This window comes from Colias eurytheme, chromosome 5 (assembly GCF_061535395.1).
Source record: "Colias eurytheme isolate Ceu_HAF_F1 chromosome 5, ilColEury1 Martin Lab GWU primary, whole genome shotgun sequence".
Classification (NCBI taxonomy): domain Eukaryota; kingdom Metazoa; phylum Arthropoda; class Insecta; order Lepidoptera; family Pieridae; genus Colias; species Colias eurytheme.
Window position 1 is genome coordinate 3,376,719 of NC_142984.1, and position 14,933 is coordinate 3,391,651.

General features: G+C 34.1%; 2 protein-coding genes across 3 annotated transcripts; one reads left to right on the plus strand and one right to left on the minus strand.

The window, feature by feature from the left end:
• Positions 1 to 3,286: 3,286 nt before the first annotated feature.
• LOC149908367 (uncharacterized) lies at positions 3,287 to 10,917 on the plus strand. Its single transcript, XM_090101830.1, has 10 exons — positions 3,287 to 3,656; positions 4,015 to 4,195; positions 4,397 to 4,465; positions 4,599 to 4,727; positions 5,635 to 5,778; positions 6,376 to 6,592; positions 6,986 to 7,136; positions 8,118 to 8,254; positions 8,959 to 9,213; positions 10,077 to 10,917. The coding sequence occupies exons 2-9, from the start codon at positions 4,021 to 4,023 to the stop codon at positions 9,104 to 9,106; spliced, it is 1,170 nt and encodes a 389-aa protein (XP_089957956.1). The 5' UTR covers positions 3,287 to 3,656; positions 4,015 to 4,020; the 3' UTR covers positions 9,107 to 9,213; positions 10,077 to 10,917.
• Positions 10,918 to 12,827: 1,910 nt separating this feature from the next.
• RpL15 (ribosomal protein L15) lies at positions 12,828 to 14,381 on the minus strand. 2 transcript variants are annotated; one of them, XM_090101832.1, is made up of 4 exons: positions 14,273 to 14,381; positions 13,832 to 14,023; positions 13,374 to 13,621; positions 12,828 to 13,122 (listed from the first exon to the last, which is right to left on the minus strand). In XM_090101832.1, the coding sequence occupies exons 2-4, from the start codon at positions 14,001 to 14,003 to the stop codon at positions 12,928 to 12,930; spliced, it is 615 nt and encodes a 204-aa protein (XP_089957958.1). In that variant the 5' UTR covers positions 14,004 to 14,023; positions 14,273 to 14,381; the 3' UTR covers positions 12,828 to 12,927. The 2 variants fall into 2 exon arrangements, with proteins under 2 accessions (XP_089957958.1, XP_089957959.1); XM_090101833.1 differs by having other exon boundaries at positions 13,832 to 14,127; positions 14,273 to 14,328.
• Between the last annotated feature and the right edge of the window lie 552 nt (positions 14,382 to 14,933).

Sequence of the window (14,933 nt, forward strand, 5' to 3'; positions counted from 1 at the left end):
GTAAAATTATACGACAGTTGAAATCACGTCATCACTGCTTCGTTTCACGTTCAAAGATATTAACAATTATTTATATAAATAATAAAATAATCGTTTAGCACATGAGTATATTTTAAAGTGTAAGCATGAAAAACAAAGCTTAATAAGTACTTCTTATTGTATTTTTTTTCACTTAGTAGCACTTATTATGCTCTCGATTAAATATATTCGTTTTTTAATAGCTATGGTGTTAGCGATTCAAAAACAAATAATTATATTAAATAATCAAACAACGACCGAAGAAGTATTGTTCATAGTTTTTAAAGTGTCATGCAAAATAAAATAAACCCTTAATATATGTATATTATACGTACCTAAAAAGTATTTTTCAAACATTGAGCTATTATTACTACGAATAGAGGAGACACCACGAACAAAATCTGTGATGCAAGCGCGGTGCGCGGCGCGGGGCGGTTTGTGAGTCATAGAATATGCGATGTCATCGACTCACCGCTATAGAGGCGAAACTTGTAAATATTTTGCCTATTACTTATCAATTATGAACAATCAATGTAACAAAAAATAATAATTTATCTAATAAATAAATTATTAATAAACTTATCAATTAAAAACTTTTCAATTAAAACCAATCACAATGTTACATTAACAAAAAAAAATGATACGTACATGGACGTATAAAAAAAGACGGACGGTATATCGCCTAAACATTGAGTGAAGCCTAGTAATGGCGGCGAAACATCCATGTGTGTGTGCCATGTTGCCATGGCAACAGCTGTCCTGTTGACAATGGCGGCTGTATTTTTTTCTATAAATTTTGCCGTAATAATTTTGTCATTAAAACATAAAAGAAATAACTTGCTTCTCTGTGGAATGTAATCCCTTGTGTTTTGTTATTTAAAATTGTACTGTTGCGACACCATTTAACCACGCAAGACGGCATTTTAAATATTTTTTGTGAAACAGTGACGCAGTTAATCAGTCGGTAGTTCACGACGTAATGGCGGCCGACTAGCTTACTATGGTGAGAGTGTGTGCGTGTTTATTGTCTTTACACGATCGCTAGCTTACTATGGTGGCTTCACTTTGTTTGTTCGTAATATGGCGTCCGTCTTTTTTTATACGTCCATGGATACGTAAGTATTTTATTTTCATCTTTCATGATTTAACATTTTTTTTAAATATATCCACAGTAAGTACAATCTTCTCCTAAATGTGTAAAATTATTATTTTCCGCTATAAAAATTTACGTCATTTAATTTTACTTTAGAAACAAGATAAAATTTCATACCCAATGCGATTTCTTAAATTTTTAATCTATGGAAAATGACGCAAAATGGCGCCCGCGAACTTGCTTTTGCCGCCATTTTGCTCGAACCAAGTTTTAAAAATGATTATCTAATTAATTACCAATGAAAAGTTATTTCTTTGCACTTTGCCGCATTACTTGAATTATTAGTGCATTAACGCAACACACTCGAGGATATTATATTTGATGAGTTTCTTGGTTTTTTTCTTAGAGTATAGATATCTATAGAGCGCGAACAACCAAGTGGGAACAGTAGGCACGGGTGGGAACAACACGACGTTCCCGCCGCGCGCGCTCGTAGTCGTGGTTGAGTGCTGACGAAGTGCGTTGCTCTGGAATTTTATTCATATTTACGAATAAACATGTTGAAATGTGCAGTGCTATCTTGCAAAAACGATACTAAAAAAATCACAAAATTGAAATCCAGTATCACATTTCATCGGTAAGTCGATTGTTATAATTATTTTTATGAAAATAAATCTAGCATCGCGGGGGTGAAGGGAAAGTGGGAGGGGACCCGCGCAGGCTCGCTCGCGCAACTCACGTGATCGTAGTGATGTGACTTGACCAACGCTGTACTCGATAGTTTACTAGAAAAACTATATTTTAACTTATTATTTATTTTACTTTAAAATTAAAACTCTTCTAGAAATGTATTATAAATAATTTTGTGGTGTGTTTGGTATGATACAATTTCTAATATTATGAATGCGAATGTATTATAGTGTAAAATTTACACTATAATACATTCTAGAGTATAGATATAGTATAGAGCGCGTGTATTGCACAAATTGCTTTGTGCACATCGTAGGCAGATGAGCTATAGATACTATATAGATGTGTGTGTGACAAATAGGGATGGATATGGATATCAATTGCGTGATGAGCTATCGATAAGTTATGTAAATAAATATGTATCATATTATATAAATTTTATGTTCAATATGATAATAAAGGAGAAATGTATGAATAAAGTATAAATATGTTATTTTAAATTTGTTTACCAAGTGAATAAAGTGTGTTTATTCCATTTGAATATTTTTTTGTATTAAGTATTAGTACTTTAAAAAAATATGTTTAATTGGAATATCAGAAAAACGTATGCACTTCTTAAATATTAAAATTAATAAAATAAAAGATCGGGTATAGTTCTTTTTTTTCAATAATAATAATGTTTTAAAATGAGAAATAATTAATAATTTAAAATGAAATAACTAATAAATAATATTAATAATTTTTTATTTAATTTTATCCATTCTATACCTACCAAAATCTTCAAAATCAATTTAGCGGTCCATATATCGTAACATTACATACTTTTCATTTACACTATAATACATTCGCATTCATAATATTAGAAATTGTATCATACCAAACACACCACAAAATTATTTATAATACATTTCTAGAAGATTTTTAATTTTAAAGTAAAATAAATAATAAGTTAAAATATAGTTCTTCTAGTAAACTATCGAGTACAGCGTTGGTCAAGTCACATCACTACGATCACGTGAGTTGCGCGAGCGAGCCTGCGCGGGTCCCCTCCCACTTTCCCTTCACCCCCGCGATGCTAGATTTATTTTCATAAAAATAATTATAACAATCAACTTACCGATGAAATGTGATACTGGATTTCAATTTTGTGATTTTTCTAGTATCGTTTTTGCAAGATAGCACTGCACATTTCAGCATGTTTATTCGTAAATATGAATAAAATTCCAGAGCAACGCACTTCGTCAGCACTCAACCACGACTACGAGCGCTCGCGGCGGGAACGTCGTGTTGTTCCCACCTGTGCCTACTGTTCCCACTTGGTTGTTCGCACTCTATAGATAGTATATTATATACTCTAAGGTTCTCACTCTATGCATATTATACTCAATGTACTCTATGGTAAAGAACCATCAGACATTGCATCAGACCAAGCATCAGACCGTAGACAGCATCAGACATTTCACGTTGACATTTGACATTTTTGACATTTGATGGATGGTATTTGACATTTTATCTGAAAATTAATTTTCTCTGCGAATTTTATTTAGAGAGAGAAATTTCAAGACACTAATATCATAGGATTTTGCACTAAATAGGATTAAAAGATTTGGATGTGATATCATCATACATACTTTTTAAAAACCATGTATAAAACGGCATTTGAAGTGATACAGAAAGAAAGCTTCGAGTTTTGACGTACCTAGTTGTGTAAAGTATAAACACTCGGGTATTTATTTTGAAGTTTGAAATCAACATATTTCGTATTTTCAGCTGGCATCATAATGTTTATCTACTTTATGTGGCATCTCATTTGATTTTGTTATTATTGAACAGTATCAGAGACTGTAAAAGTGAGGTAAGAAATATCCATTTGATTGTCGCCTTGTACATGACCTTGACTCATGTTAATATACAAAAATTACAAAAAATTATATGACGGATTCTTAAATATTATAAGAAGCATTTATTTTGGGCTAAATAATATGTATACTCAATGGGACCTAGTATATAACATTACAATGATAAACTCATCATAACTGTTGGGTTTTTTTTCCATTAATCTTTCTAATTTATGCTTCTCCATGCAAGAAGTGCATTCTATTGTGACCTTCCTTGACAAGTTACAATAATAATTGTATTTCCCAAAATTGTGTTTGTATATTTAAACTAAGTATATTTGCCAAATAATATGACAAACAATTTCTTAATTTTAGATCACAATGACTTTAATAGAGGGTGTTGGTGATGAGGTTATACAGTTTATGATAACTGTGTTAGTGATAGTCATTGCGTCATTAGCCTGGTGGTCGACTAATTCTAGACCAGACAGATATAGAACAGTCTTGCTTATGAGATCTCGTCCCACCCATCCGGTAACAGTCAGTATAAGAACAAGTAAGTTCTTTTTTACTTTTTCCCTGCACATAAAATAGGCGCTTGATGTGGAGTTGCGGAGAAATGCCCATATATTATTAGTTTTTTAACTGATCTTGCTTTTAATGCTAATCAACAATGAGAAGCCTTTATCATAAGTATATTTTTGTATATAAATCAGCTAAAAATAAGTAAGTGTCAAAATAATATTTTCCATTTCAGGATCAATTATGCCTAGTCCTAGTCCACCAGTAAATAACACTCCGCCAACACCTGCTCCCGAACCAATAGGTAAAATTTTTTTTTATCAATTATTAAAAATCATTACATTGAGCATATTGGACTTAAGTTAAAACTGGAATGGCCATGGTTAAAACTGGAATTTATAATTTCATTAATTTGACCAAGTTTTCTGTATTTTTAGCAAGCAGTTCAACATCAACTAACAGTAGTGGGAATAGAGTGATTCCCATACAAGAGATGGACAGCATTGTGGACGCAGACATGGCCATGTTGGACAATAATCGCCTTCATTTCTATAGACTGATCGATGGTATGACTTTGTTTAAATATTGTGATGTACAAATTGTAAAAAATGTATACGTGTCTATTTGCTAAATAAAAGGTTTGGTGGAATATTTATAAAGTGTTGAAGTGAAGTAAATATGAGATACTACAATATAATTATTTTTTACAGCAAAAGTGACTTAATCCATCAGTCCTCGGAATCACAGACACAATAGATAATCTATTGTGTCGTGGCCCGATCGGGGCTTACGGTGGTCAATGGGTTAAGCGATAAAAAAAATGTTTTTATTATTCATTATACAGGGTGTCCCACTGTTGGTATACTAAGCTCAAAGGAGGTTATAGTTTTGCATACGCTGAGTACGTAAAAAATACTTAAAAAATTCCAGACGTATTTTTTTTTTCAAATAGATGAAATCTTAAAACTCTATGTGTACACCCATAACAAGCAACCTGCCCATTTTTGCCACCAGTACGTGAGCTATCGTTTAAGATTATGTTTTCATAGACAAAATGCTCACATTAGAGAAGCGGTATGTGCCGGTTGCGCGAAGCTAGAGAAGAAAACATGGATTTTCAGGAGAAAATTATCAAAAATTTTTTTACGTAATTTTGTTGTTTATGTATTTTTTACGTAATCAGTGTATGCAAAACTAAAAGTCCCTTCGCGCTTAGTATACCAATAGTGGGACACCCTGTTTAAGTACTTATTCTGTAAAGTTAGAATTGTATCAGTCATAGAATTTTTTTTAAGCTATTGTATAGCTTCTATCGTGGGCCTTGAGCGCGGGGACCGAATCCAGAAATTCCGTAACGAAAAAACCTCACGCTCCCCACTCCGAGGGGGGCGGAGGTGTGGCTTGAAGGCATAGCATGCAATAGCTTTACCGCAGCAGTCCCCGAGTGCCACACGTCTTTTTTCTCCATTGCAGCGCCAACTACCTCACAGACATCAACAGAAACCTCGTCAGTAGAGACGGAGAGCCAAGAGGAGATGGAGCCGGCCAGTGAGGCTCAGATAAGAGAAATGGACAGCATCGTTAGTGCTATGGAAGCTGATATGACTGTTCACAATGGTAATATTGTCAGTCAATAATTTTCTTTTTAATGGCGGTTTTTTGCATTATTATCAATTACGTTGGAGTTATGAGAAAATTATACACATTTATGAATTTTTACTAATTATTAGTGTACATAATATTATATGATCAAAAGATTAGATACTTACAGCATTGATATTTAACAAGATTTGTAGTTTATTAGAATACTAGATTTCCGCCCGCGGCTTCCCCCGCGTTTTTAAATAAAAAGCGGCATAGTTCCCGTTCCCGTGGGATTTCCGAGATAAAACCTATCCTATGTGTTAATCCAAGTTACCCTCTATATGTGTGCTAAATTTCATTGTAAAAAATTCCAAAGAAGTTTTGCTGATGACTGTACAATTAAATAATATATTTAATATATTTGTATCTATTTTTAATTAAGGTCATGTTGATTGTGACTTTTATCTATGTAAGAACTTGCATTCTATAAAGTTATTATTTTATTAGAACATTCAGAGTGAGTGCTGAACAAACAATATTATATTTTGTTGATACATTGAAAGTGAGCACAATATTTTGAATATTAGATAAAGTATTCCATATTAGTTAACAATAAGTTATATCATATAGAGAGAAATACAACGGAAACTTCCACAAGTAGTATGAAGAAAGAGGAAAGTTCACAAAACACAGCTGAAGTTACTACAAATGAAGGCCCAAGTAGTTCTACTAGTGAAGCAGCGGAAACAAAACATTCAAACAAGATTTTGATAAAGTTAAAATACCTGAACGACACTTTGAAAGAAGTGGAAGGGAGTCTTGATGAGCTTTTGAAGGATTTCAAATGGTGAGTTATTAATTCCTTTTTATTTTCTCTTTCAGACCAACAAGACAAAAGACAAGACCAACTGTATTAATATTTTTCTTTTTAATATATCCAATGAATAAAAAAAAAATTCAATGCACTGTAGAATTTTTTGGGTGAATTAAGTAATGGCTAATCCTGTATATATATACGTACTTCTAAGTGTCCAAAAAAGAAAAAAAAAATAGCTCAAATGTTATGTTTCGTAAAACAAACTGGATTCGAACAAGTTGTAATTTTCATCAATGAATGTAAAGTTGATTTGACGTAATGGCATATTTTTTTTAAATTTTGATATACTTCAGAATAAAAAAAAAATCTGCACATGCAAATGAACTTTGTAAGGATTGTGAGTATCTATGTGTCTGTGCGCAGGCGCCACTTCGCGGCCGAGCTGTCCTCCGAGAGCCGCGTGCGTCTGATATTCAACGGGCGCGTGCTCGTGGACGAGGCGGCGACGCTGCGCGCGTGCGGGCTGCACCACCGCGCCGTCGTGCACTGCCTCGTGCACCCCAAGCGCGCGCAGGTGAGCGCACACACTACACTGCTCTACTTTTTCTTTTTTTTTCTTGAAGTGAAAACTTCTTTAGCGGCGTTGAGCACTTTTTCTGTAATGGGTATAAAATCTTAAACTCGCGTCAGGACACGTGACCTGATCGAAAAAGCGTAAGACGGATACCATTCCAAAATATCAAACATGCTCAACGTTAATAATCAAGTTTTCACTTCTGCCGGCACTCCCGGAGTGGAACCCGTCTTTTTTTATTGTAGACTAGCTGTGCCGCGCGGTTTCACCCGCATTGCTCCGCTCCTGTTGGTCTTAGCGTGATGATATATAGCCTATAACCTTCCTCGATAGATGGACTATCTAACTCCGAAATGTTTTTTCAAATCGGACGAGTAGTTTCTGAGATTAGCGCGTTCAAACAAACAAACTCTTCAGCTTAATATTAGTAAAGATAGGGAAACGCTTGACCACAATCTCGCCTGATGGAAAGCTAAGATGTGGTCTGAGATGGTCCGCGCTTCCCTAGTAGGTACCGGTTCACTCTTAGCTTGAAGACTCCCAAATTGTACTCGTCGGAGAACACAGATTCAGCAAGCGCGTTGCAGTCCTTTGCGGTTCGAATGAAGGATATCACGAGGCGGCGACTGACGACTGTATGTATATTGGTGACGTGTTGACGTAATTGAGGCGAAAAAAACAGGATTCCAGTGCTGGATTCTTTTCAATCCAGTCCAGTTTAAAGCACTGGATCGAAAGACAGGCCCTTGCCAGTGGCAATAAACCATATAAAGTATGTATAAACATAGATAGCAAAATCAACTATTTTTCTATCTGTGTCACAAGCTAATTATATATTTTCGACTAAATAAACAACAATTTAAGAAAAGCATTGCAATCGTTAAATATTAATTAAAATCTCAAAAAAATGGTGAAAGAAAGGTTGTTCGAATGTTCAATTTTTTCTTGTTGATATTTATTTCCAAATATATATTTTAACAGCAACAACGGCAAGCGGAACCAGCAGCTGCTACCCACGAACTGATAACAGAAGCCCCAGCCGCAGAACGGACATGGGACTTGGAGAATATACTGATGACGCTCGTCAGTGTTGCCCTCACCGTTGTGTGGTTCTTCAGGTATTGTACTTTTAGAAATACAAATTCTAATTGTTTTGATATGCTAAATTGTAAATAAAAAAAATTAATGAAAAAAAATTATGTTATTCAATTCAAAATTATCGAAGGATGGCAATAAATATTATGTGTTTGCAATATACAGGGTTACTTGTAAAACACCAGCAACCTCGCAGGACAAGATAGCTAACATCATAAGCAACAACATTTGTTCTACGACTTTTGATAATTTCTTAGATTTTATTTTCATACAAAAATAAATATTCATTTAATTTTCCGTTTCAATATTATAAACTCTACGCGCATCCCAAAAAATACCTAAACAAGAAGCGAACGAGAGGGGGAAAGGGGCGTCGCGTCGTCCTTTCGATAGTGAATAGAACATAGACTTACAAATGTAAGGAGAGTACAATAAAAGCTTAAAAAATCATTTAAAAATAATTTATTGCCTTATGCCAAAAGTCGTAGAACAAATGTTGTTACTTATGATGTTAGCTATCTAGTCCTGCGAGGTTGCTGGTGTTTTACAAGTAACCCTGTATATTATATTGATTGAGTAGGTAAAGTGAGGGTTGCCAGTGAAAAATAATATTAAATGTTTTGAAATATTTTTCTTTTAAATATTTCGTTTTTTAAATAAACTAAGTGATATTTAAACAATTGCAATTGCAAGAATTCATGTGTTCACTAGTTTCTTGTTTTTACAGATGTGAATATTCAAACATGTTTACCGCAAGCGCGAGCGTAGCTCTGTTCGGGCTGACAGTCTTCTACAGTGTTGCCATCTTCGGCCTCTACCTGTCCGATACATTCCACTTCGACCGACGACCGCCACAACAAATACCCAACAACTGATTCACCAAAATCATCCAATATTCAACCATAGTGTCAATGAATTAGCGGAATAGAAAGTTTTGAGTGACAGTCGTTTTCATAGAAAATCCAAATTTATGAAAATACAGTGATAGACCGGGAGATACTGACACAAAATTTCGAGTCATTTGTAACAGGATGGCGGTTCTACAGGGGTCTTAGTACGCAATGACAAAAAGAAAAACGATGGCGTGAACGCTGGTACCGGCGGCTTAGTCGCGTGGGCGTTAGTCGAACTCGTCGGAAAATAGCGAAAGTCAAACGATTTGTAACAGTATGGCACTTATTTTTCCTGTAAGTTTGAGGATCAACAAATATAAATACAAAATTTCAAAGATCTATGTGTTGGAAATCTTCACTTATATAAATTAATAATAAATTAAGTTTTCAAGTATGACAGCACTTTTTCCCCCTACTAGAAGTATGGCAAATATAATAATGGTCACATTTTATCAAATACTCTCCAAAAATCCAAATGCAATACTGGTACAAAAAGTTTGGCGAAATAAAAATTTTTTGCAGATTTTCGGCGGTATGGCGACCATTTGGAATCGTCCGAAAAGTATGGCATGGCGATTTTCGTAAATGGCTGCACGACGATAGTTACCTGTGCAAAAGTTAGCCTGGTACAAATGGTTGAATGATTGTTTTATTTAAATCAACACATTCGCGTCGGTATGGCGGGCTGTAAGTCACACCGGAAAAGTATGGCATGACACTACCGCCTACTACTTTTTTATGGGCTATCGGTAAATTCTAAAATTTTTGTGTTACAAATCGTTTGACTTTCGCTATTTTTCCGACGAGTTCGACAAACGCCCACGCGACTAAGCCACCGGTACCAGCGTTCACACCATCATTTTTCTTTTTGTCATTGCGTACTAAGACCCCTGTAGAACCGCCATCCTTGTTACAAATAACTCGAAATTTTGTGTCAGTATCTCCCGGTCTATGATATTAATTGTACCTTCGAAACAGTGTTGCTATTCTAGAGAGAGATTTGAAATATTCATATAAAGTGTTGTTATGTTTTTCATTTTAATACCATGTTTGAAAATTTTCTAAATAAGCATCGATTTACGGTTTCTTGCACATTATTTTACTTTTTACATTAATTAATTACCTACGTTTTGAGTATATTATAATTTATATTGTAACTGCAGTTAACGGTAGATTTGTGATTTTGGATATACTTTCGTAAAAATCTATATTATACGTTAATTATATTTAGTTAAGTTTTTGCGCTAAATTCACGGAATAACAATTTTCATCCTCTTTACAGTACATAAGTTTATGCGCGCAATTTAGTATATTTTTAACTATAAAAGGGTTAATGCACTACAATGTCTATATAGTCTTTATATTTAATATACACACTAAATTATTTTTCGCGCAGAGTATCATTATTAGCTAATATTTTAGTGGCGTGGTGTTTCATTCTCTTTTTGTTTAATTTTATGTAAATATTATTTTGTATATAATATTATAACGTAGCTTAAGTTTTTGGCGCTGTGGAATCTTGAGCAATAAACACTGAACATGTATTTTTTATAACATAATTATTAATTATCCTGTCATATATGTGTTACCATGTTTACCGTCCAAAAATATTTTTGTTGAAGCACCCTCAGAATTGGTCTCAATTATGTAAATATTTCGTATTTTTTTTCTTAAACAATTTAAAATTATTTAGTTAATGGTAAACATTTTTTATCTTATTTTCATCATTCGAATAAGTTTTTCACATTATTGTTATTTAATTATAAGATCATAAAGGAATCTAAGAACACAAACCCGTTTTTTTTATTTTAACCACTTTTTCCGATCCATTTAAACTGATCGAGTATGCAGGATTAGTGTTGGAACAAGTTGAATAGAAAATTTTTTTTTTTTTTATTTATTTTCAATGAAGGCATATTCATTACCCCAGTTTCATAAAAAATAATAAAATAACACAAAAAATGCAAAATAAATGATATGCAATTATAGGGTTATGACTTATGATGCCTAAAATATTTTTATTTATAATTATTATGATACTTTTATCAGACTTCAAAAAAAGGAGGAGGTTCTCAATTCGACCGTATACCTATATAATTTTTAAAGAAACATCCTACACGGAAACCGGGCTTTATAGGACAAGAAGCACAGTAGACGCAAGCACTCCATCGTGTATTTGCTATTTCACGACAATCATACGCATTTTAACAGCACTACCATGAATAACTTTACCATTTTTAATAGTAGGTATCGCTTCAAACTAAATGAAGCGATAATATGATTGATGGCCATGATTGTAACTACATTTTAATCTTGATTTGATTTTCTTTAATATTTTTTTTATATATAATAAAAAGCGATTTAGCTTGCCAGCGAAAGGTATTGGATAGGTATCGGCATAATAACTTGAGAAAGACAACTTTAGTTTGCATTTTATGAAACGAGAAAATGTGTATATAGGTCCGAGATTGTTTGATATAGAATCTATGTAATTTAAACAATTTATATGTACTAGTCAGTAGTTGAATTTTCTCTTTGGATTTGCTCCTTAAGTGGTGAAACTAGGGCATTGGGAATAAAACAATATAGGTTATTAAAAATTTATCATTTATTAGACTTTTACAGAACAATAATTTATGCAGTAGACTGTAAGCTTGTAGCGGGATGGGTTTCATCATTTATACCTGTAAAAATAAGTATAAAATATCAGTATGTGTGACACAAGCTTATAAATAATAATTGAATAGTTGAGGTGAAATGTTTTTCGCCGGATTGAGGATATTGAAAATTAAAGTAACAATAGCCTCACCTAGACGAAATTTGCTATTTCCAAATTCACTCATTACATTAACTAGATATTAATGAAAAACACATGTGAATTTGGATTGTTTTAAGTGGTAATAAAAATAATATAGTGACATACTTCGGTTTACAAATGATTTTTTAGTTACAATTACAAAAATTACCTTAAATTTTCTTGTCCAAATTTCAGAAGATTGCCAGATGCTTCCGTGTTCATCTGGAATAAAAAACTTATATTTAAAAAAGGTCCCATGCAGTATGTAAGATATAATTTTAATAAATATGGTCAGCCATCCAAGGAAGCAAAATGCGTGGTAATCATGGTTTGCGCATTCATAAAGCATTGTATCATCATCAAACAATAAATCAAGTTGTTCAACTGACAAATTCAGTCAACATAAAATGCAAGTAAATTGTTTTTTTTTTAACATTTTGCTAGAATATCTATGATTTTCATTAATAAAATTAAATGTATATAAACAATGGAAACAAACCTTAAAATGTGATTCACAGCTGTTGTATCCATGAAATAATTGTTCAGCTCACTTTTAACCTGCAATAAAAGAAAGGTACATTAGTTTTTCTATAGAAATAACACAAATTGTTTAAAGAATAGTATAAGTATAATCAGATAACAAACTAGGTGAGTATTCAGCAAAACCTTTCAGATTGGTGCATGACATAAACTTCATCATTTTAGCATCTTACAAATATGTTCAAACAATAAGAAATAATAATAGCTCACCTTTATGAAAGTTGGCTCCAACAGTCCTACCTGCAAACAATAAACTTTTTGTAATTCATAATTTTAAATACAAGAAATCATTTCAATAAATTTTACTTACTTTTTACTTTCAGCAAACAATAGCTATATTAAATTTCGTAAAAGAAAAACCAAATGTGGAATTAAAGTATTTATTGGACTGACCATCTGGGTTGCAATACCAATACAAAATCGTATAACGCTTCGCAAACCAAATAGACAGTCAATGAATTGAAATTTATCGCTTGCGGCGTAGTTGAAGTGTGTTGCGTCTGATCCAGGCCGCTCGTCTGGAGCCACCCTTGGTCTGTGAGAAGCGATGGCCCTTGCCGAGCCCACGGGAGCTGCGGCCAGCTGACGTGAGACCGCGCATTTCGCGGTGCTTGTGAACAGCGTTTACGATCCAGTTGATCTTAGGATCGCGGCGGATAGCCTGTTCATGAAATAAATATATGTTAGTCGCTTATAGCAAAAAAATGTATGCGTGTACTAGAGTACACACGTAAGAAGTGAAACTTCTTTATGACCTTAAAAATGTCCCGAGTATGGCGTAACGCAAAAATGTCACGCGTACGGCGTATCGCAAAAATGTTACACTAAATTTTTGTCCAACACCCATAAAGAAGTTTCATTTCAATAATGCTTTGAAACTATAAATGTAAAAACGATTTATTGCAATCTTACCTTGTGTGAAGGATCAATCAAGATGACTTCAAAGTATTTGTATGAAGAGTCTTGAGCAACCCAGTACGAGTTCAACACACGGAGACCACCGCAACGGCGACCGACACGCTCCTCGGCAATGGATTGCAGGTTGCGTGTGGGCTTGAGTTGGTTGACTCCATGGCTTTTGGGTTTACCGTAAGTAGCACCCTTGGGCACTGGGCGCTTGCGGCCACCGCGGCGCACGCGGATTCTGAAGATAACATAACCTGCAAAACAATGTTAGTTACAATTATTGATGTTACAGAACTTCAACACGTGTTATTATTTTGGGTATGGCGGTAAACTTTCATATTTCAAGTGAATTCACAGTAGCTCAATTTAAACGAACGCTGGTCGTGAACTATTAGACACAAACTACTAACTATAGTTACTGAATGAACTTCCAAGTCGAAGTAGGTGTAAGAAATGATACTAACCTTGCTTGGCACGGTATCCTAGCCTCCTGGCTTTGTCAGGTCGTGTAGGCCTGGGGGCGCGGTGCATACGAGTCAACTGACGATACTGCCATACTCTTATACGCAACAAAAAACGCATAACATCGCTCAGCTTTTTGCGATACAACTCTTGGATATATCTGTACGCACCCATCTTGGGAGCCTGTGGCAGACCTAGCAACAAAATCAATAAAAAATTGATCAGAAGTCACATCATCGGTCTGGCCACAAATAGAGCGATTTGAGACACATCCCGAATAACATGCCGGAGTAAAAATCTGCAAATTTAGTAAACTATGAACGTTACGGGTAAAATAATTATTAACTGCTTTGAAAATGCCTTTGAACATTAATTAAAGAGGACAATACAATAAATTTAAACAGGGATTCTTAAGAATATTTACGATTAATATTAACACGTACGTCTCAATCACACCACAGTTCAATCGGAAAAGATTGAAGTTTGTGCAGTTGTCAAATCTTTTGTGGACCATAGAAATTGTCTATTTCGGTATTGCCAGTAGAATTGAAATATTTATTTCAAAATCATAATTTAGTATTTATTTGAAATATATGTTTATTAAATATAATAATTAACTCAGTTGCGTAAATAATGCTATATGTAACGATGACTTATTTATTTTATTATTAAATGACGATTTATTCCTTCAAATATTTTTAGTTTTTAGTACAGTATCTATGATATCTCTAGAAATTTTAAATAATATATGTACAGACCAAGTACAGACACAACGTACATTTATTATTATATAAGCAACTACTAGTCACCTAAGGCCGCCTTTCCATCTGCAAGAAAACTTGCGCAAGAAATGTCTGTCTGACAGCAGCTTGCAAGTCTACTTGCAGGTGGAAACGCGGTAGCTGCTGTCGGAAAGACTGTCGGACATTTCTTGCGGAAGTTTTCTTGCAGATGGAAACGCGGCCTTACAATAAATAGCTTGCAAGTCTACTTGCAGGTGGAAACGCGGAAGCTGCTGTCGGACAGACTGTCGGATATTTCTTGCAGAAGTTTTCTTGCAGATGGAAACGCGGCCTTACAATAAATAGACTGTACACATATTGC

Excerpts from the sequence above, each read along its gene's own strand:
- RpL15 (XM_090101832.1), bottom strand. The coding sequence starts at position 14,003 with ATGGGTGCGTACAGATATATCCAAGAGTTGTATCGCAAAAAGCTGAGC. Across the intron at positions 13,622-13,831 it reads AGGATACCGTGCCAAGCAAG|GTTATGTTATCTTCAGAATC; the intron begins GTTAGTATCATT and ends ATTGTTTTGCAG. Across the intron at positions 13,123-13,373 it reads TGATTGATCCTTCACACAAG|GCTATCCGCCGCGATCCTAA; the intron begins GTAAGATTGCAA and ends TTTCATGAACAG.
- LOC149908367 (XM_090101830.1), top strand. The coding sequence starts at position 4,021 with ATGACTTTAATAGAGGGTGTTGGTGATGAGGTTATACAGTTTATGATA. Across the intron at positions 4,196-4,396 it reads AACAGTCAGTATAAGAACAA|GATCAATTATGCCTAGTCCT; the intron begins GTAAGTTCTTTT and ends TTTCCATTTCAG. Across the intron at positions 4,728-5,634 it reads TTTCTATAGACTGATCGATG|CGCCAACTACCTCACAGACA; the intron begins GTATGACTTTGT and ends TCTCCATTGCAG.